Here is a 27,401-nt window from a genome sequence, read left to right as displayed (position 1 = left end):
CGGAATATCCTCTTCCAGCTGTCTTTTATCGTAGTTACAAACTAAGGTAGTATTCGCAAGAGCGTGATGAGGGCACCGGGCTAGTGAGCTGGCACGACCAGTGACATCCTGTTGAAGCAAGCGATAGCCCTTGGAGAGAAAATCTGCTTTGGGTTTTATACTCCCAAGCAAGGTGCGCAACGGACAGAATATCGTGTTATAGATGTAACGTAGTGTGTTGGAGGCATTCAAATGCCAAGCGACATGCATCACCTCCGGCATTTGCGAGAAGCTATCATCTTGGTAATTCCTCTCGGAGATTTCCAAGCGCCTAAAATTGCTCCTGTGATCACTTCATCACTCCGAAAATCCCAATACTACATCAATGTCTGATCTCAAGTTACCGTGGCGCCTGCATTAGGAAGGTGGCTAACCAATGGGACATTGACATTCACACAAGACATTTGAGCATGTGGCGCATGTCTCACTGCCGACTCGGGTCTAACTGATAAAGGATATTATCACCAGCAAATCATGTTGCAACGATCGCCAGTCAGCAAAGGATTCGGGCCAGGCCATTACTCGATGTTGATACGAAATCCGGGCCACGAGGAGAGATGGTCATTCGTTTCGCAAAAGAAGATAAGACTCTTGATTCCTTGCTTTTGGTCGAATTTCAGAACCCAGGTTCTCCAATCTCATCCAATATTCTGCCTACCTCGGTGTTACTGACTCCAGCCATTGTGTTAAATCAGAAGCGTATTTGCTGACCTTAGACTGACTCATAAACTCAATACCGCCACGGCCTTCTGATTGCTCCAAACCTTCTTCCAGTCCAACCTTCTTCCCCCATGACACCACCGACATACGTGCCATCTCGAAACTTTCATCAGGTCAACCTTTTCTCATACGTCCTTGAATTTCCTGGTGCTGAGTTGGATCGTCTTGGGGGACGCATCAGAGTTCTTATACCGGTGATGGCGGTCAAATGAGCCATCTTTTAGGTTTTCATGATTGTAGCTTTCTGCTGTAGCAATTGGTCAGGCATTGTGGTATAATGTCTAAGTTGTGAGCCAGATGTGTTATTTGCAGTTGAGCCTCGTGGCTGAGAGCTTATATCAGCACAGAGAACTTAGTTACTGACTCCAGCCTAACATTATGCAAAGGACGGAATACTGCTACTTGAGCTAATTCCAATACTGAGGAGATCCATATAATTCACCAACACCTCACTATCAGCATGAAGATCCTGCTGCACCCAAACAGCCTGAATAGCATTCGTCACAGCCTTCATACTCCTGATTCGTGCATCGCGTTGAGTTCTGTCAATCAGATTAAGTATTGCCACCCGTTGATCATCCCTTCGTGATTCGCATGCGAGAATCAATAGCGGAAAGAAATGAATGCAGGTGCACGACGCCACTGGACCGTTGAACAGTGCATCTACCAGCGAGTCCAACACTGCGGGTGCTTCCCATGGACTTTGGGAGGCACGCGCTATGTATATGCGTGTTGCTACACGGTATAACTCCAACGCAAATGCGCTTTCAGGATTTAGATCGTTCGGGACTGGGGAAGCAATCAGATCGTCAACCTGCGCTTCGAGCCGTCGGAGCGAGTTGCGGTATTCCGGACTGTGACTTTGGGGATCTTGTGGATCCATATAAGTATTGCATGCTTCAAAAAGGAGGCTCATTATAGAAGACGTCGGATCTATAAAGGGATGATTCTGAAACTTTGGTTAGCCACTAAGCTCCAAGTCTGTTCTTGTAGAAAGCATACGGGTCTGTATATTGACAGTGGCGGGGTCGTTCTGCGACGAAAGAGTTGCATCGGTTTCTTGGACGCCTTTGAAGCCAGTGATTTATGTCGCCAATGCTGCGTGCTGAAACGTGAGAGCGTATAATGATAGTTGACCCAGTCAATGAGAACGTATGTTTCATTCTCAGAAGAATGATCGCTGAGTTGAGTGGCTTGAATGACATCCACAGCTCCCCAGATATGCCACAACCATTCACCTGAGCTCTCAGAAGGACGTAAAGTCTAAAATGTCAGCAGAACCTCATTGGTCTCCGGGGTCACATACCTCAAATGATCCAAGCAGCATGGACGCAGCCACGTGCTGAGAGGCGTTTACTAAGGACAATTCACCATCTTCGGCGGAGGTAGATAGTAGATGAAGTGCCTGTACTTTGAATTTGAGAGATGTTTCGCTCAGGCCATGATGGTGAAGGGATGAATAGGCTAGCAGAGCATGCAGAAGAGCCGAGGCTGAAGCACTGTTGTTAATCATAGCCATTCTCATGAGCGTATCGCGGATTCCAGCCGTTGTCGTGCTGAATGTGACCAAAGACAGATGCGCTAAGTGATGAACTAATATGCGAGTCAGAAGACGTGGACATTGTGGATGTGCCATAGCGCTCACAGTACTGTAACAGCTCATTCTGATTGGTATGTATCGCGGGCTGCTTGAGTGGTTTTGAAGGCGATACGGAAACTTGAGCCTGGTGGTACTGTGACGATAAGTAGTTGTGTAGCTCGACATCGCGAAATGATGTATTGATCAAGAAAAGGCGACGAGGTATCTCGCTCGTCTCTTGGAAGGATACAGGCGCTTGCTTTGCCGTAGTGCATACCATCGCTCGCTTCCTGTCATTTTTTCGGGGCCATGATAATCGAGCTTCATAGCCTTGGCAGGTCAATTGAGAACGGTTGCATTTGTTGCAATTCGGTCGGACTCCGTCGCATTGAATCTTGCGAGCTGATGCTGATGCTTAGTGATGGCCAATTCGCAAGCCGTTTTGCCGCCACTAACCTGCGCAAGTCCAACAGCTTTTTCGGGGTTTCATCTCAAAAAGTCGGTCCGAAACGCCGCTCGATTCGTTTCGAGCAGTAAATATCGTACGGTAGATGAAAGCAGTAAGATCTCAATCTCGGTCAAAATTGCTGGTGATGAGGTCTCGCAGGTGATAAGCAGACAAGGAATTTGTCATCAGCACTAAGTTTAGAAGCACCAATGATCAATTGAGGTGACATTCCCCTGTCATCATGTGTCCCCCACTGGAAGCAACTTTTATCGAAGGTAAGATCGGGTTCTTCTCTACGCTAAGCCTCAAAGACAACCGGACTTTTAAGATGCCTGCGAAGGCTCCGACTCCAAAGAAGTACCGGATCATGGATATTCGTCAGCTCAGGACATATTAGAAATCATAAGACATTGAAATAATTGCCGGGACATGGCCGGAATCCGTAGAGAAAAAACACACTGTACATATGCCGCTGAAGACTCACTCCAGAGCATCGACTCAATAATTCGGACTCATCTGTCGTTATCTCAACCGTGTCACTCTGTCATTACCATAGTCACGTTATAATCAGCTTCGAAATGCCGACCTATCTCGTCACACAGGCCACTGGTCAACAGAGCCAATGGGTCATCGAGCACCTCCTTAAAGCCGGCCACAAGATCCACGCTGTCGTCCGCAACATCGAAAAGATCCCAGCCCTGCTAACTGACCCGAAAATCACTCTCTTCCAGGGAGAGAGCAAGAACCTCGACGATATCTTCGAAGCTGCACAGGGATGTCAAGCCGCTTTTCTCAACACAGTTTCCTTCCCTGGTCTGGAACTTCTCCAGGCCAAGACAATTGTTGAAGCTTGCGAGAAGGCTGCCGTTAAAAATCTCGTTGCCGCTACCGTCATTTGTGCTGACAGGAAGGATATCTGGGATAACGACAATGTCAAAGCTATTCCTCATCTCCATGGATACTATACTTGCAAATATGAAGTCGAGAATACTGTTCGCGCAGGGAAATTCGAATCATACACAATTCTTCGGCCCGCACTTATCCACTATGACGTTCTTATCCCAGGCGTCTACAATAACTTTCCTCGTCTCCCAACAGACGGAGAAATAGATGATCTTCTTATTGGTGGTGCCAAGTTTCCTTACACTGATGCTCATGACGTGGGGAAGTACGCTGCTGCGGTCCTGCAGGACCCTGCCAGATTCCGAGGCCAGGAAATTGATCTTGGAAATGAACTGCTTGACTTTGAGGAGGTTAGGGATATACTGGTCAAGGTCAGCGGTAAGGAAGTCGGGATCGTGAAGCGCACTCCTGAGGAGGTGGAGAACTTGGGTATCGGTGTTCATGGCCATATGTTTCAGCATTTTGCCAACATGAAGCCTTTTGGCTTTATTGAAGGAGGAGCCAAAGAGGTTCAGGACAAGTTTGGTATTCCTTTTACTTCACTTGAAGACGCGCTGCGAAGGGATAAGGTTAGGTTCCTGGAGTGTATTCCAGCCAAGAAGGAGACTAAATGAGGGGTTATCATGAGTTGTTTGGTAGAATCAAAGCCGCATAGTCTTCTGGATAAATCGGCCCTAGACATGTGAGGTTCTGAAACAAAACCCCCGTGAACTTGACACATGAAGAATGCTTATAATTGAGTGACAAACAAGGTTCATCATCCATACAGCCAACCAATCTCAACAGGACAAAAAGAAGGGCATCGCGCTTAATAGGCTCCCACCGAAAGCCTGTCACAAAATCACAATCTCACATCTCGAGTCAAGAGTTGATTTAAGGGCTCGGAGCATTCGCAGACCCTCGCATGCGCGTGCGCTCGGCATCCTGGCTAGCTCGTAATAAATCCATCTACCCTTACCAGTCCATGTAGGATACCTACTGGTATCCACCCATTGTGAGCTTGGCGAGGACGCTTTCCCATTCAGATTATGCCAGAAATCAAAAGGAGGCATTTTTCGACAACGCCCCTTTTATCTTATCAATGCGGTCAACTGTGGCTCTCCGTTGTCGGATCCACAACAGGCCGCTCTCTATAACAGATTTCCGCAATCATGATCCAGAATAGTCCGCAAATGGCATGGAAGATGCCCGCCTAATACAATACTCCAAATGAACAGTTAGAGAACCATTATAAAATGGACGTCGCTGGGTCTTAAATCCGTTGCCTGGCATGCCTCCTCACCTCCTGCATTCATCTTCAAAGACTTTCCCAATCATGCCAAACAACGCCGAATCTCCCGCTTTTGTGTACAAACCCGTACCACTAACAAAGAAACTACATACATCGGTGTATGACGCTATGGATCCTTCACAGCCTTCAGTTTCCCAAGCCGGGAAGACTGTTTTCATCACTGGCGGATCTGCTGGTATCGGATACGCCATCGCCAACAACTTTGCTTTGGCTGGTGCAGACAAGATCATCATCACTGGAAGAACGCGCCAAAAGCTTGACGAAGCGATGGCAAGACTCACTCATGATCATAGCGATTGCGACACCAAATTTGAGGCGGTAGTCTGTCAGATATCTGACTCCAGAAGCATTGATCAGGTGTTTGACAATTTGGGTGCAAATGGTGTTCATGTGGATGTCTTGGTCCTCACTGCTGCTCTCAACGTTGAAGGGACGTTGTCGGGTCAAGGTTGGGAGAAGACGTGGGAGCAGTTCGTGGTCAACACTCGGGCGCTGCACCAGCTTTGTGATCGATTGCACCGTCAAGATGTACAAAGAAAAAGAAAAGTATATGCCTAACTTTCTCTTCGAAGACGCTGCTAACAGTCCATTTGGTAGTACCATATAGTCAATGTCTCAACGGGTGCCATCCATGACTTCGGTAGCCCAAAGAATCTCTCATCGTATTCATTGACCAAGGCATCTGGGACTATTCTTCTCCAGAAACTTGCAGACGAGAAGGATGCATCTCAAACTCAGATCGTAAGCTTCCATCCAGGGGCCATCCTGACAGACCAAGCTCGAGAGAAAGGGATGACAGAAACGACGATGAATTGGGACGATGGTAAGCTTTGTGAGGCGTCTTTGCAATATACCCATGCCTAACGGCTTGTAGTGAGTCTTCCAGGCGCGTTTGCTGTATGGTGCGCGTCGGGGGAAGCTGCTTTTTTGCATGGTCGATTTGTGTGGTCAGCTTGGGATGTCGATGAGTTGAAGAGTGGACCGATTAGGGATAGGCTTGACAAGGACGGCCAGTTCCTTCGCATTGGTGTACATGGTTTGTAGTGGCAGATCACCCAAGAGCGAGAACTTGTATGTACTCCTGTTATGCTGAAGACGAGTCATACACCGACCTGGCCCCATCGCTGCAAGGCTTCTTTATCGTGACGAAGCCAGGTATTCATGTTCTCAAGCCCTTCACCCGCAGCTCGCAATAGAACCCCTATATCATCCAAGTCACCAGGCATTGCGTCGCGAATGTCTTTATGTAAGCGAAGCATGTTGCATGGCAGCGAGGGATGCGCGGAATCGTCAGACACAAGATGCCATTCTGCAGCTGACTTGGCTTCCCAAAGGGCCTTTTGTGCATTAAACCTTAGGTCGTGATGACATCGAACACCGATGGGCCAGTTTCCACGAAGATACGTGTAGGTGCCTTGCGCAAGCTCTATGCATATTAATGTGCGACGGATGGCTTCTTTCTCAACCCAAAACTCCCAGCTCGCTTCCGTGAGCTCGTCATCACAAGCCAACAATAATTGTAAACGCGATGCCCAAATCTGAAGAACAATGTTATCGCGTTCCGCCTGCGCCTGTTGACTGATGCTGCCTGGCGAGAACAGTCGCATGCATTGATAGATAAGAAGTGCTTGGACCGAAGGAAGCATTCGCAAGTCGACAGTATCGTCGCTTATCGACGCCGCATATAAGACCGCGACAATGTGCGAGGCGCGCCTTGTAATCTCAGAATCGACGAAGCGCGCGTTGGAAGGATTGCGCACGGCGTGTAGAGCACTGCCAGCTAACGCGTCGCGTAACGCATCTGAAGCAAGAGTCTGCGACGGATGAATGAATACATTGAACCCCTTCTCAGCCAGTGCCGTGGACTGCAATGACATCAAATGAGCCAAGAATTCTGCGCGCGCTGTAAAATCGTTTGCTGTATGGGGAGGATATTCCGCAGAGTCGAGCTGCATGCCATATGCTTCAGTCGTGGAGATGAATGAGGGTATCTGAAGAGAAAGCAAAGCATCGTCAATTGAATCGCTGAGAGGGCTGCCAGAGGCACTTGGGAGCGGAGGCGGCACAGCTGTGAAGGTGGGATACGAGCATTCCATGCCTTTCGCTGCGCAGCGACTGCAACTGGGAGCACTGAGGCTGCAGCGACGCTTGGAGCGTGCGCAAGCACTGCAAGACTTTCGCCGTAGAGACTGTCGCATCGCGATAATTGATGAAGGGAGGTGAATGGGAGCGATTCACAGTTGAGTTTGCTAAAGCTTATTTCCGGCCCTTCGTCTCGCGGCGGTGCCAATGATGTTGGCCATGTCAAGTTTCTCCAGCGGGCCATCCGCTGGCAATGCGCTATAAAATAGCCACCTCCCCTGGGAGATACGGTCACCTGAAGCATTCTCTTTTGGAATGGCAGAAAACCCAATTTACTTGAAAATGTCTATTATATCTCAAAGTAAGCCAACCTAGTAGGTATCTGTGCACCATGGGTGAAATTTGGCGCTGTGACTCACAGTTGGCCTTCTGAACCAGATCCCAAGGTCATCTGTAGGCATCAATCGTACAGTTGGTAAGCCAGTGACCAGGAGCGGAAAACGACTGTGGGATCCACTTTTGGCCGCCCAGGCATTCTCATGAAAACAAATGCGTAAAGCAGAGCCTCTGGGCATCTCAAGTCCCTCACCTTATCATCATCAGCGTTGTCAAAATGTGCAGCGTAGCACTTCAGCACTTGAGAACCCAATTTCCCTTTTCTTCTTTGTCCTTGTGACATCATTTGACCTTTCCTTCACGCACAAGTCTACGCTGCGCTAGAACAACAGCAACGTCATCCTCTCCAGTTTTGTACCTTCCAATAGAGGACGTTGAAAGCCCGTATGGCTATAGCCCAGGTGGCTATCATCCAATTTGTATTGGAGACCATCTCACTGACCGATATCGCGTTATACATAAGCTCGGATACGGCAGCTTCTCAACCACCTGGCTTGTCCGCGACGAAATCGCATCGAAGTATGTCGCTCTCAAAGTTGGCATAGCAAATTCATACCAGGGGGAATTGGACTATACTAAGAGATAGGTTAATTTCAACGAATGTTCGAGTAATAGGGGAATCGCGTAGGAGTCGACCATTTACTCAAATTTGGCTTTGAATCACAGACTTTCAGTTCATATCCAATCCATCGCCTCTTCATGTCTTTGTGACGCATTCTCTTCCTGCCTGCTTCGTCTTCTTCTTCCCTTTGCACTTTCGACAGGTCTTATTCGACCAAAGCATGTCTGTCCTCTGGATGATTATCCTGCAGCCTTTTCTCGGATCTCCTGGATGCTCGTAACATTCATGGTCTGTTTTCCAGCTGAGAAGATGATTGCACTTCGCGCACCGGAAGTCGGTATATTTTGTGAAGCACATTTCTCTAATAAGTATTCGAGTGTAGTCCTTTTTAGCATGGCTTTTTTAATTTTATCGGAATTTAGAGGTTTGGAGCAGGCAAAGAAATATGGGATGAAATTGTAGCTTTATAGATGTTTATATCTATGATTCGTGAATCACATAGCCACCCGAGTGCCCTCTTCACTCATATTTGGAACCGGAGATTAAATGCTCCTCCTTAGGTCCTCTCACTTCTTTCCCTTCGCCTTCTTCTTCCTTTCCTTGTCTAAGCAGAAGTTGCAATGCCACCAAAAAATGTCCGTATTAGCTCTCTCGCTTGTAGGTATACAGTTTCCATCATTCTCTCCCTTACTACAAGGCTCAGGAACTGTCGCCGCAGAAAGAAAATGTCTGCACCTCCGGCAATGGTACATGTATCTGATGTAACTGCATCTTTTGGCGTCAATGGTGAGATTCTTGAGGCTTCCTGATTATTTCTGGTTCTCCGGGGCATAGTTGTTTCGATGTTTCAATTTTGCTGGACGTATTCCGGGTCATATACTAATATCTTGTCTTGAGTCACTGCCCACGTGACTTCATCTCGCGCTCAAATATCATGCAGTTACGGCTGAAGAATCACCGGTTTTGATATACCTAGCGAGCTGATCCTAGCACCCAAACTTGTATGAAGCTCAGTACAATGCCATCACGGGTAGACACTTCCATTCCCGCTGAATCAGTACTCCTACTCATCTTGAATCTCCCCCTCCTTCGCATCACTGTGCCCAAACTTTGCCAACAGAGCCTCCAGCGAGGATTCAGAGGAGCCATTAATAAGTGCCAAGATTTCTTTGGTTTCCTCATCATGTAAGGCAACCTTCCCATACTTCTTCGCCAAATCAGTGCCGTGTACAAAGAACTCGTATCTGTGAGCTCCGATAACGTCAGGCTTGTGTAAAGAGGTACACTTGATGTTAGGCAACTTTGTATCTCGTTCAGGCATAGCTTCACTATGTTCAAGACCACGGCCGGAAAGGCACACGCGCTCACGAATGTAGTTGCAGTCGAAGAAGATAGACAGGTGTCGAGGCATGTTGAAAGATCTGTGAAGACCTATGCTTGGATACAGAATATACCACCATATTTATACTTGTTCTACACATCTGGGGACCAAGCACAGTGTTGGACATTTGAAGTGTATTGCCGAGCATCCGTATCTATCATTGCCTCTTCTTGAAAACATGCAGTAATGATATGAACTGCCATAAAGAATCTTGCCTTTCTAGCCGGAAACCTATTTTGGCAGAACTCCTACTCAATAAACATGCCGGTGGAACGCATATCCCGCTAGATTATGCCGTATATTTTCCCGGATCTGTTGGGTCAAAGAATCTTGCGCTCAAAGTTCTTCAATACCCTTGTGCTTACTCAAGCTTTTGACAGCAAAGTATTTATAACGAAGCTTGATTTTGGCAGAATATTGCGATCTTTGTTCTTCAGCCTACTATGCGTTTGTAGAAGTGATGTGCTATGATTTACTTGGCAAATCGAATTAAGCAGTTGGTCTCTTTTACGTCTTGCAGAGTATCTCATGGCCAACCCATTCAGTTACTACTAAACCAGGTAGTCGCCATCACCAGCTCCTTTCAGCTTCGCTGTGCCGTCATCTTGACATATCTGGAGCCAACTATAAATGGTTTGAGTAGAATGTAGCGGCTTGACATGGCAAGCTCGTATACTTGGCCTGGATAGTCTATGTTGGGCTGCTCAAACTTTATTACTTTGGGGCACCCACCTTCGCTGCTGCATGCCTCCCTCGATATTCGGATCCGTCGGTCCTGTCAAGCCATCCACGTGTTGACCGACGTCCTTTGACTGCATGCCAGATGATTGCAATCCACACGGTTGTAGTTTCTCTTGATTGTATTGATTGATATCGTGCCTAAAGGTATCTAGACGATGGCGATTAACTGAATTTAATCTACCAGGACCACGGGAAAGCCAACTGTAGTGTCGTTGGCTCCCATTATATTCGAATTTTCAACTTCTCTGTATATACTTGACAACCCCAACCCTTCTCTGGCTCCTCATTCTAGACCTAATTGCGTCGTATTAACCACGGCAGACTTAATGGCATAGCAACCAATGAAGACTACTTTCGAGGCTTGATTACAATACATTAACGAAAGCGCTTTTGTACCTGTTACAGAGAGCTGACTATGATGACAGTTAAACATGAACCTTTACCAGTCGGGTTCATATGTGCCCGAGGCATTCATCATACTTTATCAAAGGCATGCTCATTCGACGTCTGTGCTGATGAGCAATCAGTAGCCATTGATCTAGGCCGTCCCCTTCATGGCAATAGCCATTTGGTACTAGGCTTACTGAGACTTGTCACTGGTTCCGCTTTGGAGGGTTACATCCATGTTTGGTAATGAGGGCATATCTTTGTTATATCTATCATCAATCAGGGCACGTATAAATGAATCTTCTTCTTTGCTATTTCTAACTCATTGGATACTATATACTTGGAAGGAGACTAGTTCCGCAGCGAGTTGGCAAGACAACTTGGGATAGACCATCCTCACGCCTGTATCTAAGCACAAGCAGTGCAGACAGCGGCGGCAGAAGCCTGAACCTGCAGAGCCTCGAGGAAACCGCAGTTGTCAAGGACACAGTTGATGGCCGAAGCCTGAATGGCGCTGGAGCTGGCACACTGGCAAGCAATGTTGCTGCAGCCAACGGCGGAGGCGGCGGAGGTGATGCAAGGAGCCTTTCAAAACACCGTTAGCACTTGAAAGACTGCGGCTTTTGAGGAATGACTTACACCGCAGGTAGGGATAGCAGAGGTCTCGGGACAATCAGTAGGGTTGGCCTGAGGCATGGCAAAGGCAGTGCCGAAGAGAGCAGCGACGAGGAAAGAGGTAGAGAACTGCATGTTGAAGAGTGGTTTCTGATTGATTGCTGAAGGCTGAATTGTAGAGTGTTTGTGTTGAGATGGTTGGTTGTCTGCTTCGAGGACAAAGGCTCAGTATTTATAGACGAATTCTCTTATAGTACATCACATATAAACATTGACTTCCTGTCTCAATCACGCATGTTCTCCTGAGCTCGGCATTCTCAATTTCCTTCAATGAATCAGAAGCCATGTGAGCCCTATTCCCTGTCCAAGAGATCCCTGATAAACTGCACTTCCCCACGATTTCGCATGCCGTTGTAACCTCAATGCCAGGATTCCCCTCGTTTCTCGGCCAGTCGAGAACGGCACAGCTTTCCCCATGGGGCGCTATGACCTCTGTAGATCTTTAAAAGATCGCAATTAAGGCCCAAAGCGGGCGATCGGCCGATACACGGATTTCGCTCGCCGAGGAATGCAACTCTGAATATTCTTCATCGGTTCTACATGTGAAGCATGCTGCTTAATTATGTAAAAGATAGTTCGTAGGATTATGGCGTTGTTTGGTGCGTTTGTAGCTGCTGTGCGAATCCTGCTTCGGGAATTGTCACATGCTGAAACGGAACAAGGGGAGGGAATATGCCGCTGGCTGAAAATGCTGAGGACTAGTACAATCTGAGTTCCCAGTCAATATTACCTTCTTATTCTGGTTCCTGGAGCATATTGAAAGAAACAGACGTCGACCACGCACACTCCGTTCGTGCGGACATAAGCCCAGTTCATCAGCGAAGAAACAAAAGTGCCAATCACCGGCTGTCAGAAGCTTGGAGCTGTTGAGATATATTTAAGCGCAAATTGACTAGCAGAAGAACTATGCTTTTCTAACGAATGGCTGCCCTAGGTTCTAAGTTCTCTGTGCTGATTTAAGCTCTCAGCCACAAGTCTCAGCTGCAAATAACACATCTGGCTCACAACTGAATGGCTGCCCAGGCATCTTGATCGCCAATTTGATGGAGCAAGTCCCGCATCTTTCTTTTGTCATTGTCATTCCTCAAATCACTGGTATTATACAGTTCCCTGTACAACGCATCGAGCTCTGGCCTGCCTGAAGTACGCCCAGCCCAGAATATCCCGTCTTTCCCCTTGAACCACTCAAAGTGTACATGTATGTTCGACATCTTACACAAAACTTCCATCAACAAGAGCCAGTCTCGCAGATTTGTCAAGTAGACATCGTGGAAAGCCACACGGTCCAGGGTCTCTTCATGTCGCTTTATAACGTCTGCTAATTCGCTTGGGTGACAATATCTGCAGCAGAGGGTGAGCTCTTTGAGCCCTGGTATTTTGAATTCCGAGAAGTAGAGGCACTCATAAGTCCTAGTGTCAAAGTCCAATGTTAAGCTTGATAGTTGGGGAAAGCAAGAAATCAACTGGGTGAACGCGTCGTTTGGCCAAGCCCGATAATGTGTGTGGACGGTCATTTTCAAGGCCTTCAGGTTCGAGCTAGCAGCAGGTCGTGCCATACAGATATCAGAGATCCCGATAGTGCTGCAAGACTGGCAAGGCAACCCTTTCCAAGGTTTGTGGCAGACCTTGTCGGCAAAGATCTCGATATTCTCCATGCCAAATTTGATGCTCAAGGCAAAGATATACCCGATCAAATATCGGATAAACCATCTGCCTTTGAACTTTTGGGACTCTTCATAACTCTGAACCTCCGAAAGCTCGTCTGCTATAAGTGTACGTAAGCCCCAAGGTCGCTGGGCATTAGTGAGCGAGATCGTGTTGCAATTTGAAAGTCTCGCAAAGGCCTGGTCTACGGCGAATATGAAGGCCGTGGCTGGCAGTCGTTGAGGTATACCGCGCATGTTCTCAAATGTCATTTCTTCTGCTAATGTAATGTTAGTACTTCTTCATCCTTATTCCTAGAGCTCAATGTTGTTCTTTACCTCCATAGTGCTGACGGGCCTCGCATTCTTCTTCAAACCCATACCAGTCACTTTTCACGCGGGTGGGTGAAAAGCCAACCTTGCGAACACAAGATGCAAATACGGGATGTTTCGCGATGGAGTCAAGATTCTGGACACTTTTCTCATGGAGCATGATATTGCGGGTGTGAAAGAATCTTCTCCCAAAGGTGACAATCGTGACTTCATTGAAACGTTTGGATGTCTGTCGTAGAGCGGCGAAAGCAGATAGAGGCATGTCAACTACCAACATTAGGATGAGCTCATTAGGCAGCTCCTGTATGAACGCCATAGTGGCATTTCCTAGAGTGAAGGGATAAGTGGAATGAATTCCTGGTCATGGTATGAGCAAGGTTGAAGAAAAGGAAGTTCAAATGGCAGACTAAGGGGATGATCGCTCTTATATTGTGCTCAGAGACTCGGTTCTAATGCTGAAAACCCCAACATTGACTAGAATAGCCAACAGAATAATCCAACCGTCTCAAAAGGCGTTATTCCTCTGCACAGGCAAACGGTAGTCTTTGTCACCGTGGTGTTTCGAAAACCTAAATTTGATATTGGAGTGTTGATTTCTCCGCGGTATAATGTCTAAGTTGTGAGCCAGGTGTGTTATTTGCAGTTGAGGCTTGTGGCTGAGAGCTTATATCACCGCAGAGAACTTAGTTGATTTCTCCGCAAGACGTGTCATCTGATCTCGCGCCTTGCAACCCTATCTCATTTACTGCCGAATACTTGGACCGATATCGGCCCAGTAATCACACTTTTTCTGCAAATCCTTGCTAGGCCTCTCCATCTTGGTCTTTCCACCGGTCTCAAACTTAATTCGCTTACGGCCCTTCTCAGTCCATTGCTCCCACTTGACAGCACTCTTATCACGATGCGTGTTGGGATCCAAGGTACGAATGAAGCTTGTCCAATAGGCTTGGATCACGGGGACCACGGGGACGTTCTTCCCGCCATTGAGGTAGCTGGCTGGCGAGCCCGGTCCTGGTCCAAATACAGCTTGATTCTCCACCACGTGAGGAACACCGTAACCTGCGGCCATCTGAGCTGGATCCTCTACGTCGTACCAGTAGTTCCAAGAGTTGGGAACTCCATGGAGTGACAGTGCGTTTGAGATATACATTGATGAGCACATGTATCTCATATCTCCGTAGACGTCACTGACCTGACGCCACCAGCATCCAGGATTGGGGCAAGACTCGTTTTTGTTGGGATAGAGTTCGTTGATCTGCCCCAACTGCTCCAGAGTCAGGAAGGGAAAGTTGGCCTTCATAAATTCGTTGCTTTCCACCAAAGAAGATGTGTTGACAGGCGTAAAGTAGGTGCCTCCATTGGTGTCATCGCCAGTCATCAGAGGAACTTTTACGAACTTCCCCTCCTCATAAGCCCGATAGGTGACATCAGGAACGAGCTTTCCGTCAATGCTGGGAGTCCACATGAACAGAGGTGGCGTAGTGCTACCGAGGTTCGGAAGGTTCTTGTTGATCTTCTGGATCTCCTGGGGCGACTTGGAACGAATACAAGGAAGAATATCCTTTTTCGCGCCAACGCAGCCTAGTCGCACCGCCAGAGTGTTGAACTGATACACAGATTCCTTCTCTGTAAGGAGAGATCCGAACGAGATAGATTGGGCAATAGCGCCGTGGAAAAGACCTTCATCCTTGCCTCCATAAGCGCTGAGATGCAGACTGACACTCGCAGCACCAGCAGACTCGCCACCAATGACAACATGGTCAGGGTTACCGCCGAACTTGGAAATGTGCTTCTGGACCCATTGGAACGCCTTTCGCTGATCGTGGAGACCGACGTTTGGTGTGACCTGGTCAGCATCGTTGAGAAAACCGTATACACCAACGCGATAGTTGATGGAAACAACAATCATGTCCAGGTCGCCGGCAACGACAAGGGCAGTGCCGTTTGCGTTGGCATTTGAGTTGCCGTTGAAGCCGCCGCCTTGGATATAGATGTATACTGGAAGCTTGTCCTTCGCTGAGGCTTTTGTTGGTGCCCAGATGTTGAGGAAGAGGCAGTCTTCAGATTGAGTATCGCCAATGATCTTGGGATCAGCATCTGTTCCGATGCATACTGTTCCCCGCTGCAGAGTGTTAGCAGGGGTCATTGGGCCGACGGAGAAGTGGCGTGACCTACCTTGGTAGCATCCTGGACCGCTCTCATGCGGATAGGATCTTGAGGAAGCTTGAACCTCAAGTCCTTGACTGGTGCGGCAGCATAACGAACACCAAGCCATTCCGAAACGCCATTGTCAAGTACGTTGCCTTTGTACTTGCTATACCCAAGATCAACCGTGGGACTTACGGCAACAGAGAAAGGCAGTAGTGCTGCCAACAACAACAAACGATATACCGACTCCATCTTGAAAACCTGTCAGATCATCTACCTAGTCATTCAACTTCATGGTAAACTACATGACTCCATATACTTATCTTCGGTAACCAGATGTTGACCCCGGTCGGCGTATCACCGGCCCTTTTACATCTGCCATGCTTGAAGCCCTTAAAATTAACAGGCTAAACCTCACGAGCTTTCAACGACCGGCGTTGAGGTTACTGTATTTGGTCAAGCTTTCGGAATCTGGGGAAGCGGTGATGAAACTTGCGGGGAAAATGCAACGCAAGATCTTGAATTGGCATGGCGCGCCGGCATCACGGCACGGAATAAGCGGAAAAACATGCACCGAAATCTGATGACGTCGGGAGAAGATCTTGTCCGTTCGCCGATGAAAGAGTGTTTGCCGAGGTGCTTGGATGTAGAACGGGAATACTAATAGGAAAAGTCTCGATTTTGAGTGAGACAGGAAACATCACATTCCTGGGAGAGGTACAGCCCTTTGTCGATTGGTAGGAATTGTTTTCCTTTCTGAGTCACGTAGTCATTCCATGATTGTTTCACGAGACTTAGAAAAACCACGGAGGTTGGGGTCGCGTGTCATGTTGGTTTGTTACCTGCCCTTTCAAGGACATATCCAAACCGATGTGTCTAGGGTAAGCTCTCCAGCACCTAAACAGGATAATGAGAGCTGCCATTCATGAAAAGCCAATGAACTGGGCTGAAGTTTTGAGCTCTGATGCTGAGATTCATTCATATGAGATTATATACAAGCGAAATAAGAGAGGTGCCTTTATCGGGATATCATGTTGCCGTTGATGAGGCCGACTTGCAAAATGTCTAGTAATCAAACTTCAGGCCAGTTTCAATTCTCTTTGCGGGCTGGAGGTAGTCGGGCAACTCAACGGGGTGCGGATAAGAATAATTTAGCTCCGCAGGGCGAGAATGAGCATTAATTACCCTAAGAGTCAGTGGTTTACAGCACGAATAGCTATGCATGGTGATGCGATAAACTTTTATTTAGTGGTCTAGAATCTATGAAACCCGCCGCGACTTCAAACCGCGGGGCTTAGTGAACCACTAATGTGACGGTTTTGACAGAACATGATGCAATCCACGCCTTAAGATAGGGCCCAGATGTTCTTAAAAGTTTATATTAAGCTAATCAGATTCATCGAAAAATTTGCACACGTTTCAAAGTAAGCATTGAGACTTGAGCTTAAAATTATAGCCTTCGTTGGCAAGGTCGGTCAATACCTTAGTTACCTATAGCGCGCAAAGCCTCTCCAAGACGTGTTCAGTCGCGGCCATAAGAAATTTCTCAGAAAGAGTAATCTCTCGGCTTCTGAACAGTGAGAAATTTTTAACAAATTTTTTTCAATACCATTCACTCGTTCAATTTGTCATTCGTTTAACATCATGGTGGCGGCCAGAATTCTTCCTTCGGGCTTGTTTTGCCACGACTGAGATTCACCAAGTGCTTTTGACTTAGAATGGCCTCTATGTCGCGTATATAGTACATTGATAATAGACCTCCTGTACGAGAAATGTGTACCTGGCTACTAAACCTCGAACTCTTGGTCGAAATGAACTTACTGGAGAGCTAGGCGATGAATAGCATGTCTTAATTCCAATGAGTATTGATGCTTTTATGAGCTTCTCAAGTTTGCTGAGAGCACCTAACAGGCTTAGTGAACTGGTAAGCAGTAAGTCAGGGCTGACGTGCCGCGAGCCGTTGATGTCTCAAATGTCACTCTTTCCTGGCTCAGGCATTGTGGTATAATGTCTAAGTTGTGAGCCAGATGTGTTATTTGCAGTTGAGACTTGTGGCTGAGAGCTTAGATTAGCACAGAGAACTTAGTCACTCTTCCCTGGCGATTCAAAATAAGCCCATCACGCCACTAAGCCTCCCATCTCTGACCATCCTGGTTTTTCTCTAGTCTGCAGAATTAAGCAATGAGGTTGTATGAACCTTGTTAATATTTCCGCGAGATACCTATACTCCAAATACGCAACAGTCGCAGGCCATAGTCGCATCTTGAGTCAGAGAACGAGAGTCGGGATTGTCTCTCAATAGTCATGCCGATATCGTCTTCCGACGCCAAGCAAGCTTGTAATGCTTTTGCGTTTGACCTCTAGCCTCGGCCGTTCAAGTGACCATTTGCTGGACCTTCAGCACGGTCATCAACTGATTAAAAGCAGTGAGTTTAGCATATTCACTGCCAAGTAATAGTTCCGCTTGGATTTAGCTTTATCACATACCGGCTTGATTATATCCAAAATTAAGGTTTTCAAGTTTAGCAGCCTGGAAATCAGTGACATTCGACCTCGAGATGCAGCTTTCTAGCCTGAGCCTTCCGTTGCGCCAAGACAGGGGTGACCTCCTTAGAGTAGCCCTCCATGCAAGCGACTTTTAGTTAGCGCTAAGCTAACACTGTTAACGTTAAGCTCTAGGAGAGAAGATCCCACGTTGACCATTAAACACTCTGCATCTTCATTATTTGGGCGCTTGTCACCAAACATTTTAGAGCAATGAGGGTCTGTGGCGCTTTAGGCGAGGGGCCAATTTAAATAGCGATTTTCTCCGATCTGTGCACGAGGCCACAATGAGGTTAGAGCAAGGAAGGCTTTGGCAGGAATTCACTTGAATCCCCTTTTCACTTGGCGCAACGCGGCCTCTTCACAACTTCAGTCTCCAGCAATCTTTAAAACGTGATTGATGGATCTGCTTATGAGCAACCAACAAAGACGTTTTATTGCAAGCCGTACGACAAGATGAACAAATCACGGAGCAGATCGATACCTGTCGTTTTTGCAACTCTTTTCTTAGCCTTGGTGGCGTTCAAAACTCTTTTCCCTGGAGATGATCCTTATCGCTGTCGCGCGGTTCAGAAAACAGGTCGATGGATTGACCCGATTCGTGATGAGCATGGAAATCGGGATCCATTTAAGCAATGGCAGCCTGATGGATGTATCCTCAATCACTACAACTCGCAAGACATCCGCAGATGCACTGAGGGCCGTCCAATTGTGATTGTTGGCGACTCGACGTCCAAGAATCTTGGCCTTGCCATAGCTAGCCTGGTAAGCCATCACAAGAGGCGCTAAAGATGATTTGGTCTGACAAGATGATAGCTCGATAATAAGCAGTACCAAAAAGATAATGCAGCCAGGTTGTACACCAAGACGACATCCTTCAACATGACATATCACGGTCAAAGGATAGAACGCGTCGCAAACGTCTATCTCTCATCACATGGCGTTCCAGGTCGAGAACAGTTCGTCAGCCACCTCGAAACTTATGCAGAGGAGAAGACAAAGATTCCAACGATCGAAGATCAGAAAGGCCCGGCATTGATCTACATATCTGCAGGCGCATGGTATACTCATCCTCACTATGGAGGTATCAACTCTACCGCCCTTGATCCCTGGGATGATCGTTTCTCGGCATATCAGGATCATCTGTCAAAAGTCGACAAATTCATTGGCGATAATACACCACATGAAGATTGGTTCGGCGCACCGATGGACCCACGAGATGGTATTGGAAACCAGATCTTTTATGCACCTCCCGCTGGACCGCGATACTTGGGTAATGATACCGAGAGGATTATCGACAGAGGCCGGAGAGCGCAAGAAGTGATCGAGATGCAGGATTGGCTTCTTGAAAAGGAGGATGACTTCAGCATTCCGTTTGTCTGGTCTATCGCCAATCTTGTCGAAGGTCAAGATAAGATCTGGCGCGATCCCCTCCGCACCGGCTTTCATGTCAAGTTTCACATCGCAGAGCTTCGAGCCAATATTCTTCTCAACATGAGATGCAACGCAAAGTTGGATCGAATGAAGCCGTATCCTTATTCAAGAACGTGCTGTACCGACTATGGTGTCAAGCCATTGGTGCAGCTTTCCGTTGTGGCATTCGGAATCGTGTATCTGGCTGCTTGCATCATTTGCGAGGTGTTGGACATGTTCGCCGATCGAAGTCCCGACCAGCCTCGCTTCAAGCTGCTCAACATGCAAGCCGGATGCCTTGTACTAGCACTTCTGATGTGCTACTACGCTGATCGCACACAGATGATGGCAAAAGGTAGCAAGCTTTGGCAACTCAAAGATTTAGTCGCGCTTTGCATTCCTTGTATCGCAATCATGTTAACTACTATTCGTCGCATCAAGTCACCTGTTCCAGAGGACCTCTCAGTAGACATGCAAGAGTCAAACCAACCATTCCTCTCACGAGATCAGACCGATGAGTGGAAAGGATGGATGCAATCTTTCATCCTCATTTGCTACTGGACAGGCGCACAAGGTGGCTCAATCTACGTCTTCATCCGTGTCTGCATTGCGGCATATCTCTTCCAAACCGGCTACAGACATACACTTTATTTCCTGAACAAGAACGACTTCTCATTCAACCGTGTCTCAGCCACATTACTGCGCCTCAACATACTCAGCTGTTGTCTCGCGTACTTTATGGACACAGACTACATGTTCTACTACTTCTCCCCTCTCGTATCCTTCTGGTTCCTCGTCGTTTACGCGACCATGGCGATTAGACCAAGGTACAACAGCGATTTGCAGGTTATGCTGGCCAAGATCTGCATGTCTTGTCTTATTTTGTCGATGATCCTCATGGGGACGCCTCTTACACGTTGGGTCTTTGGGATTCTCAACACTGTCTTCAAGATCCAGTGGAGTTACAAGCAATGGTATCTCCGTGTCACACTCGACATGCTCATCGTCTATGTTGGTATGCTGACAGCCGTTGCCAACCGGCACTTGAAGATGCCTATTCATCTACGGCTTCGTGTAACGCTTGCTCTGGCTGGCGTCTTCGCTACGATACATTACTTTTATGCGACTTCAGGTCTCCGTATGGCTGCATACGCGAAATGGCATCCATATGTATCTCTTGTACCAGTATTGGGTTTTATCGCCATGCGGAATGTTTCGGGCCCTGTTCGCAATTATCACTCCAAAGCTATGGCTTGGTTAGGTCGTTGCTCTTTGGAGACCTACATCCTCCAGTTTCACATCCTCCTCGCGGCCGATACCGATGGTATTCTCATTGTCGATGGTCTCTTCGGCGATGGGTCGCTCATGGGAGACCGATGGAGGACTCTGGTCATTGTCGTACCAATATTTCTGTTGATTAGTCACTCGGTTGCTGTTTCAACGGGATACATCGTCAGGATCATTATGCATCAAGGCGCAGAAGATGAGAAGCTCGGCAGACTTCGTTTCTGGACTTGGCTGGAAAAGATCCCAGGCTTCTCAGATCTCTCAGCACCCAAAATTAGGGTAATATGCATTTTATTAGTTATGTGGCTACTCAATCTGATGAGCCCGGGACATGAGATCCCGACAGTGTTTGATGGTGGACACTCAGTGGTTGAGGCGCCAAAAGCCCCGCTGGAGATTCCTTACCAAATAGCGAACAGTACTGTATGACGAAAACCGTTTGGCTTACTTGGATCCATGGTTTGGTGTATCAATGGAGTTATTACGGGACTTATATATACATAGAACGCTGTCGCATGGCATTATCGATTGAATTGAGCGCCTTTTTGTTGCCTTCAGAAGCCCTCGGTGCTGTAGAGCCCGAGTTCGCCACATCTCGGCTCCGATAAGCACCCCAGTGAGTTAGCGCAATCCCCCGCCATTCTCGCCGATGAGTCAAGAAGATTTTTTTATGCGCCCTCTGAGCAAATTCTTGGCTCTTCAATTGATTCTTATAACTGCACAACCTCAAAAAGCTGAGGTGTCAATTCAATTCAGTCCAGTTCACGATGGCTACGTCCAGGTCTTACCCTACACAGGCTCTTGAACTCGAGACTCTCAGTCTCACTCACGAAGCCGGTTCAACGCCAAAACAGCCGAACCCAGTTTTATCAACAGCTGGGCGTCGGCTGGGATCGCATAATGACCATGCGCATGAGTCTGATCAATTCACTGGCTCAGGCGATGAAGCTGCACCTCCGAGGGCCACTCTCGTTGTAGAGAAGTGGAATGAACCCATTGGCAACGCCTTTCGAGTTGGCGCTATCTACTGGAGTCTTTTTGTCTCAGGCGCCAACGATGCTGCATACGGAGCTTTGATCCCTTATCTGGAGACTTACTACGAGCTCTCTTACCTCGTTGTCTCACTCATCTTCCTCTCGCCGTTCGTCGGATTCATCGTCTCAGCAGCTGTCAATAATTATCTTCACATGAACATCGGTCAACGGTGGATCGCCTTCATGTGCGGAGGATGCCACGCGCTGACATATCTTATCTTATCGCAGCATCCGCCTTATCCTGTTCTTGTCTTGGCATATGTCCTCGCAGGTCTCGGTAATGGCATTGGACTTGCTGCTTGGAACTCATACATCGGCAATTTGGCAAGGTCTAATGAGTTGTTGGGTTTTATGCATGCGAGCTATGGACTTGGAGGAACGGTTAGCCCTCTTATTGCGACTAGCATGATCACTCAGGCCAATCTGGGCTGGTATGACTTTTACTACGTGCTTGTAAGTTCTCTTTACATCCATTGCATTTTACACGGTTGCTAATGAGTATTTTAGCTGGGCATGGCTGTTTTGGAGACCGCAACTCTCACCTACTCCTTCTGGCCCAAGACAGCTCAGAAGTATCGCGAGACTGTTCACACTGAGGGCACCCGCAACGAAGGGACACGCGCCGCTCTCTTCGTCAAGCCTCATGCTCGTGTTGTTTGGCTTTGTGCCTTCTTCCTTCTCGGTTACGTTGGTACCGAAGTCGCTCTTGGCGGCTGGGTCGTGCAATTCATGTTGCGTGTTCGTAACGCTGACCCTTTCGACGCTGGAATGACAGCTGTCGGTTTCTGGCTCGGCATCACGATCGGACGTCTGGTTTTAGGCATGGTGATTCCCAAGATCGGTGTCAAATTGTCACTCATGATCTTCATTCCCATCACCATGGGCCTGCAGCTCATTTTTTGGCTCGTGCCGCAATTCCACGTCTCAGCCGTGGCAGTTTCGCTGCAGGGCTTCTTCTTAGGACCCATGTTCCCTTGTGTTATTGTTGCACTTACAATGCTTCTTCCGCGACATCTACACGTCAGCGCAATCGGCTTCGCCGCTGCGTTTGGTGGAAGCGGTGCGGCTGTGCTGCCCTTTGCGGTTGGTGCAATTGCGCAGGCCAAGGGAGTGCAGGTTCTTCAGCCAATTATTCTCGCTATTCTGGCTGTTCTGTTTATAATATGGCTTGGCCTACCTAAGATCGAGAAGCGAAAGGATTAAGATGGTCAATGTTGCTGAGAGATATCGCATTTACAGGGACGGTCAAGATCAGAAATTAGTGGAGCTTTCAAGTACAGGAGGTCTAAAAGTTGGCGACTGCTTCTATATTCAAAAAGATAGGCAATAAAATTAGATTCTCACGTTCATTAAATTTCCACGCCTGCTTTTCTTCCCCAAACAAGCCAATATGGCAAGGATCTATCCTCAGAAGTTGGATTCGGCGGCCTCATGAGGCTATGCCATCCGTTGCCGCCAATGAATGGCGTCAAACCCCCGCACCCTGTTGATGCCTAATTCACCCTTTGCTGTTTTATATATCGCGATGATATCCTTACTGCTTCTCAGAGACACATCATCAGTTCTGAATAATGGCCAATCGAGACCTTTTCTACTTCTACGCTCCAACATGGGACTATCCTCCAGAAGGCCCCATCAAACTCGGCAATGTCATCAGCTCTGTCAAGAAGCCTCACATACCCCTCATCCATTCTCCACCGACTGAAGAAACAGGCGTCTTCAAAACCGAAAAGAAGAAAGTTCAATACACGACGGAGAAACTGCGAAGCGGAAAGTTCTCAATCCTGACCAAGTTTCTCAGTGTTCTTGGGTTTGGCGTAGACATTGGTGCTGAGGTAGAAAGAATGTTAGTTTTGCATCTTTGTCGACGGATTGACGAGCTGACGACATCAGTAATGAGGAAATATTCAAGTTTGAGACCCTGGAGACCACTGAGTTTATTCCAACGTCAGAATATCTCCAGAATTGTGTCGAATCTAGGGATGTTCGCGAATGGCTAGAGCGATCTGGCTCTGCTAAACCACTTTACATCATCACTGGACTGAAATCTGTGACCGGGGCTTCCGCTACTACGCTCAAGTCGCGCACTGTCGGTGGAAACCTTTCTGTGGAAGTCGATGGCACAATCTTGAGTGGCGGTACTGTACCTATTGGCGGTGGCCCTGGCATTGAGGGAAAGGCTGGTACAAGTCAAGGCACCAAGTGGGAGGGAGGTAACTTTGTCTTTGCCTTTCGTGTTAGCAAGGTCCGAGTGAAGAAGACTGGCAAGATTAAGAGCGAAGATCAGTACACCAAAGGAGCTAACCTTGATCTTCAAGATGTGAAGCGCAAACAAACCGGCCTCAAGATCACTGCGGTTGAAGAACCCAGCGCCCAGGATGAAGGGTTTGAGGAGGAGACGTTAATGGAGGGGGACGAGGAGGTTCTCTGTGCCATTCCAAAGGACGAGGACTCAGATGATGGGTGATAGTACTACAAAAGCTACGGTCAAAAGTTTGCAGTTCAAATGATATCATGTATTGCTATACTGTCATGTTCTCAGCGCTCTAGAAATCTCATAGTTCACCCAATCCAGCTCCCCTCCAAACAGATTATGCTTGTGCAAACTAAGATGGACATAAAAGTAGTCATCCCGTGGTTTATAGTTTGGTCCTCTAATCGCGCATCTCCTCAACAAAGCCTCCATTTTCTCTCTCCTCTTCAAAGCCAGTGCCTGCTTCTGAGGAAGATGGAGGCTTGCATATTGTAAGAGGAATGCTGCAATACCCACCATGATCGGGGTGGCATATGACGTTCCCGATCGAGATTGCAGGCACCTTGAGTCTTGACTCAGAAGTGTTGGCCATGCTGACTCGACGGACTCGCCAACGGTTGCGAGGTTAATAGAGTTAGGTTCGGCTGTTGGACTGAAGCCTGAAGCTTCGCCATTCGTGTCTGTGGAGTGTACACATATGACATGCGGGTTGCTCGCTGGGTATGCTCTGCCCAATCGAGCGCCGCTATTGGACGCAGCAGCGAACATTAGTACCTTCTTAGAGTATGCATGGTCGATAGCATCCTCGAGGGCGTCGTGACCAACCATATCGGATGAGGGCCAGCCGAAGGACATGGAAATGATGTCTACTGCCCACTTGTCGACGGCATGGTATATCGCCTAATGATGTTAGCTTAGCCCATTCTTCATCGCTAGCTCTACGATGATACTCACGTTTGCCACAATAGCGGCATCAGGTGTAGCGTTCTTCTTGTCCGCGATCTTGATAATATACAAATGCGCGTCTCTTGCGTAATCTAGAATCAGGTTCGCTGCGAATGTCCCGTGCCCATTCGTATCCGGCACATTCTTTTGAGAAGCATTGTGAAAGTTCTTCTTCCCCTTCATGTTATCCTCATATAGTTCCAAGAAAGGATGATCTCTGTCGATACCTGTGTCGAGAATAGCGATTTTGACAGGTTGTGTTGGCTTTTGATCAATATAGTCCCCTACAAATGTCTTGTAGACATCTTCATACTCCGATCGCCAAGTTCTGTACTTCTCAGTTCTACCAGGTGTTAGTTTGAGTGTGGTTGAATTGAGCCCAACGACTTACTCAGCCTCAGCCACGGATTTATCCCCATCATTCACATGGTCATCAAAGAATTGAGACATCTCGCTTAGGTTATCGTCACTTAGCGCATAGCCAAGATGGGATAATGAAGAGGGTACTTGGGCCTGCAAATGCGAGACTTGCTGGAATGATCGAGAGAACATCGCGTTGATGTCAAACTGGCCTTGTGCTAGAAGCAAGGCTGGAGATGGAACGCGGCTCGTGGTTTGCCCTGCGGACAAAGGGAGCAACTGGTCTGTCTCTTTCGTCGTAATTACCTGGCCCCATTTCCCAAAGTCCAGACTCTTTGCATATTGGTCGACTCCATCAAGTTGAATCTGACTGAAACCGTGTCTCAGATGAAGCTCTAGCGGCCTAACAACCTTTTCGTATATCCGAGTTCTAAGTTCCTCAACATCTAAACGATCCCCTTCATTGTCCTCCCATATCTCTCCATCAAGACAATTGTCGATAGCTTCCAGCAAAGGGGAGTCCTCCGGGATCTGGGTTCGCCAGCCTTCTTCTCCCTCTTCATCACCCCAGAATACCTGGTCCACGTCCATCAGGGTAATCCGACCACTTCTAGTATCGATGAGAGGGATGTTGTGCATCTCTGCGAGCTGTCTAAAAGGTTTCACGAAGTAGATCTCCATCAACACCACCGCCAAAGCAACCATTTCGGGGCAGCTATGTCCAGAGTCGAATTCTTCGGTCCATTCATCTTCGTAATCCCCGGGGTCATCTGTCTTGCGCAGCTGGGCTTCAACAAATGGTCTGAGAGGTGTTTTGCAGGCTGTCGTTTGGAAGAACTTGATGTTTGACGAGCCCCAACCAGGCTGTAGCCATGACGTGCCGTAGAGATGTAGTACGGTATAGCCTATGATAAGCGAAAGAATTCTCTTAGTCTTCTCGGTAAAGAAGTCCTTCCTCTCGTCAAAGCATCCGGAAAGAGATATAGGCTCCGTGGTCTTGTCAATCTGGAAGTTGCTCTTTTCGGGCCGCACTTCGAATAGGTGGCCGCTCTTCAATCGTACAAGAAGACGCTGCAAGGGTCTTGTTCGGATCTCTATGATTGGCTTGCAAAGCCTCTCGATCCTTTTGCTACTCCGAGTCTTCCTTTCTGGGCATGAACTAGCCTCTTCATGGCCACTAAAGCGGACAATTGTTTCTTTCGCAGCCTGAATTCGGAACTCGTGCCAATCATGCTCCATACATAGAAACATATCCATCTCAAAACCGCCCATGTCACTGTCTCCATCGTGTTTTCGATTCGGCCTTCGACTAGGTTTCAGGACTGGCTTCTTCTCACGCGATCGATACGTCCCTAACTCAAGCTTGGCTTTGAACTCGTGTTCTGAAGGACACGAGCAACTTTTGCACTCTAAAAGTGCATCAAAGATGGATTTTGCGACTTTCCAAACTGCAAAGGGTGATTCACCATCGTGCAGAGTCGGGAAATCATTGGATCTCTTCTGGACTGATATTTCGGGGAGCTGCTTATCCAGGTCATCAGCGCACGTCTCTAGTGCTTCATCCACTTCCAATCTCTCTTCTTCTGTGATGTCTTGTCTCAACCAACGACTTACGAAGTCTAGCTTCGCGTCATCTGTTCGTCGGCAAGTCTCGTTCCACCAAAGGCTCAACATTTTAAGTCGAAACTCAAGAGTCACGGAAAAGGCCGGAAACTCATCTAAGCCGCTTTCTGGTATCAATACCCCAAAATGAGAGATCGCTCGGTCGAGACAATCGTTATTGAGGCATGATGCATCTTGTCGCGCTCTAGTAAGAGCTTCCTGTAATCGTAAACAGTGGTAGGTCAAGTAAACAGTGGTAGGTCAAGTGGCTATAGAAGACCTTCACTTTAGGGTTGGCTTCGTTCAGTCGAGCGATTTTTGCCACTTCTAGAACCGTTCCGACCGTGTCCAGAAGAAGGGTTTGGCGGCCGGAGTCCGTATTTGGGCTTGAAGATATTGCCATGATATTTTTAGGCTTGGAGGTAAGCCTATGCTGGAAGATGACTTCTGATGACAAGTTCTGGCGTGATTCCAGTGGGCGGTAAATGGTGCATGTGCGGCTGAGACGAGGCGGGGTAAAGGTGAGACGATAGCAAGAATATCTTATCTCATAACATACAGGGGCGTTGAGACATGGAATCCTCTCATAATAGCAGTGTATATAGCAGTAAAATCTATTTCAATATTGGCAAGG

The 27,401-nt window shown here is 47.7% G+C and overlaps 11 protein-coding genes across 11 annotated transcripts; 4 read left to right on the top strand and 7 right to left on the bottom strand.

Annotated features, from left to right (window-relative positions):
- Nucleotides 1-1,135: 1,135 nt before the first annotated feature.
- Nucleotides 1,136-2,618, bottom strand: FOBCDRAFT_280468 (fungal-specific transcription factor domain-containing protein; the record flags this gene model as incomplete). The annotated part of the gene is made up of 4 exons (XM_031191603.2): nucleotides 1,136-1,708; nucleotides 1,762-2,022; nucleotides 2,066-2,352; nucleotides 2,405-2,618. 4 exons carry the CDS (start codon nucleotides 2,616-2,618, stop codon nucleotides 1,136-1,138), a joined length of 1,335 nt encoding a protein of 444 aa, XP_031032834.2.
- A 746-nt stretch (nucleotides 2,619-3,364) lies between these two features.
- FOBCDRAFT_280467 (uncharacterized protein) lies at nucleotides 3,365-4,303 on the top strand (the record flags this gene model as incomplete). The annotated part of the gene is made up of 1 exon (XM_031191602.2): nucleotides 3,365-4,303. The coding sequence occupies one exon, from the start codon at nucleotides 3,365-3,367 to the stop codon at nucleotides 4,301-4,303; it is 939 nt and encodes a 312-aa protein (XP_031032833.2).
- Nucleotides 4,304-5,004: 701 nt separating this feature from the next.
- Nucleotides 5,005-6,024, top strand: FOBCDRAFT_280466 (uncharacterized protein; the record flags this gene model as incomplete). The annotated part of the gene is made up of 3 exons (XM_059611581.1): nucleotides 5,005-5,508; nucleotides 5,578-5,803; nucleotides 5,855-6,024. 3 exons carry the CDS (start codon nucleotides 5,005-5,007, stop codon nucleotides 6,022-6,024), a joined length of 900 nt encoding a protein of 299 aa, XP_059466026.1.
- A 56-nt stretch (nucleotides 6,025-6,080) lies between these two features.
- FOBCDRAFT_253615 (uncharacterized protein) lies at nucleotides 6,081-7,178 on the bottom strand (the record flags this gene model as incomplete). The annotated part of the gene is made up of 1 exon (XM_031191600.2): nucleotides 6,081-7,178. One exon carries the CDS (start codon nucleotides 7,176-7,178, stop codon nucleotides 6,081-6,083), a length of 1,098 nt encoding a protein of 365 aa, XP_031032831.2.
- A 1,905-nt stretch (nucleotides 7,179-9,083) lies between these two features.
- On the bottom strand, nucleotides 9,084-9,431 carry FOBCDRAFT_207555 (uncharacterized protein; the record flags this gene model as incomplete). The annotated part of the gene is made up of 1 exon (XM_031191599.2): nucleotides 9,084-9,431. One exon carries the CDS (start codon nucleotides 9,429-9,431, stop codon nucleotides 9,084-9,086), a length of 348 nt encoding a protein of 115 aa, XP_031032830.2.
- Nucleotides 9,432-10,818: 1,387 nt separating this feature from the next.
- On the bottom strand, nucleotides 10,819-11,338 carry FOBCDRAFT_232724 (uncharacterized protein). Its single transcript, XM_031191598.3, has 2 exons — nucleotides 11,169-11,338; nucleotides 10,819-11,114 (listed from the first exon to the last, which is right to left on the bottom strand). The coding sequence occupies exons 1-2, from the start codon at nucleotides 11,277-11,279 to the stop codon at nucleotides 10,938-10,940; spliced, it is 288 nt and encodes a 95-aa protein (XP_031032829.1). The 5' UTR covers nucleotides 11,280-11,338; the 3' UTR covers nucleotides 10,819-10,937.
- A 506-nt stretch (nucleotides 11,339-11,844) lies between these two features.
- FOBCDRAFT_244465 (uncharacterized protein) lies at nucleotides 11,845-13,496 on the bottom strand (the record flags this gene model as incomplete). Its single annotated transcript, XM_031191597.3, has 3 exons — nucleotides 11,845-12,067; nucleotides 12,210-13,128; nucleotides 13,187-13,496. 3 exons carry the CDS (start codon nucleotides 13,494-13,496, stop codon nucleotides 11,845-11,847), a joined length of 1,452 nt encoding a protein of 483 aa, XP_031032828.3.
- Nucleotides 13,497-13,691: 195 nt separating this feature from the next.
- Nucleotides 13,692-15,826, bottom strand: FOBCDRAFT_253614 (Alpha/Beta hydrolase protein). Its single transcript, XM_031191596.3, has 2 exons — nucleotides 15,356-15,826; nucleotides 13,692-15,302 (listed from the first exon to the last, which is right to left on the bottom strand). The coding sequence occupies exons 1-2, from the start codon at nucleotides 15,578-15,580 to the stop codon at nucleotides 13,923-13,925; spliced, it is 1,605 nt and encodes a 534-aa protein (XP_031032827.2). The 5' UTR covers nucleotides 15,581-15,826; the 3' UTR covers nucleotides 13,692-13,922.
- A 2,502-nt stretch (nucleotides 15,827-18,328) lies between these two features.
- FOBCDRAFT_264914 (10 TM acyl transferase domain found in Cas1p-domain-containing protein) lies at nucleotides 18,329-22,953 on the top strand (the record flags this gene model as incomplete). Its single annotated transcript, XM_059611343.1, has 4 exons — nucleotides 18,329-18,637; nucleotides 18,689-20,995; nucleotides 21,307-22,059; nucleotides 22,114-22,953. 4 exons carry the CDS (start codon nucleotides 18,329-18,331, stop codon nucleotides 22,807-22,809), a joined length of 4,065 nt encoding a protein of 1,354 aa, XP_059466025.1. The 3' UTR covers nucleotides 22,810-22,953.
- A 106-nt stretch (nucleotides 22,954-23,059) lies between these two features.
- Nucleotides 23,060-24,161, top strand: FOBCDRAFT_232719 (uncharacterized protein). Its single transcript, XM_031191592.3, has 2 exons — nucleotides 23,060-23,452; nucleotides 23,500-24,161. Exons 1-2 carry the CDS (start codon nucleotides 23,178-23,180, stop codon nucleotides 24,071-24,073), a joined length of 849 nt encoding a protein of 282 aa, XP_031032823.2. The 5' UTR covers nucleotides 23,060-23,177; the 3' UTR covers nucleotides 24,074-24,161.
- Nucleotides 24,162-24,260: 99 nt separating this feature from the next.
- On the bottom strand, nucleotides 24,261-27,170 carry FOBCDRAFT_253612 (uncharacterized protein; the record flags this gene model as incomplete). The annotated part of the gene is made up of 5 exons (XM_054707171.2): nucleotides 24,261-24,341; nucleotides 24,377-24,760; nucleotides 24,815-25,148; nucleotides 25,197-26,986; nucleotides 27,048-27,170. 5 exons carry the CDS (start codon nucleotides 27,168-27,170, stop codon nucleotides 24,261-24,263), a joined length of 2,712 nt encoding a protein of 903 aa, XP_054563146.2.
- Nucleotides 27,171-27,401: the final 231 nt, after the last annotated feature.

The sequence above is a fragment of the Fusarium oxysporum genome, chromosome X (assembly GCF_013085055.1).
Source record: "Fusarium oxysporum Fo47 chromosome X, complete sequence".
Lineage (NCBI taxonomy): Eukaryota > Fungi > Ascomycota > Sordariomycetes > Hypocreales > Nectriaceae > Fusarium > Fusarium oxysporum.
The sequence above is the reverse complement of the archived record's forward strand: the minus strand, read 5'-3'. Positions and strand labels throughout refer to the sequence as shown.

Coding starts and splice junctions, on each gene's coding strand:
- FOBCDRAFT_253614 (XM_031191596.3), bottom strand. CDS start 15,580: ATGGAGTCGGTATATCGTTTGTTGTTGTTGGCAGCACTACTGCCTTTC. Junction 15,303..15,355: donor CGGTCCAGGATGCTACCAAG/GTAGGTCACGCC, acceptor AACACTCTGCAG/CGGGGAACAGTATGCATCGG.
- FOBCDRAFT_232724 (XM_031191598.3), bottom strand. CDS start 11,279: ATGCAGTTCTCTACCTCTTTCCTCGTCGCTGCTCTCTTCGGCACTGCC. Junction 11,115..11,168: donor CTGCTATCCCTACCTGCGGT/GTAAGTCATTCC, acceptor GTGTTTTGAAAG/GCTCCTTGCATCACCTCCGC.
- FOBCDRAFT_232719 (XM_031191592.3), top strand. CDS start 23,178: ATGGCCAATCGAGACCTTTTCTACTTCTACGCTCCAACATGGGACTAT. Junction 23,453..23,499: donor GGTGCTGAGGTAGAAAGAAT/GTTAGTTTTGCA, acceptor TGACGACATCAG/TAATGAGGAAATATTCAAGT.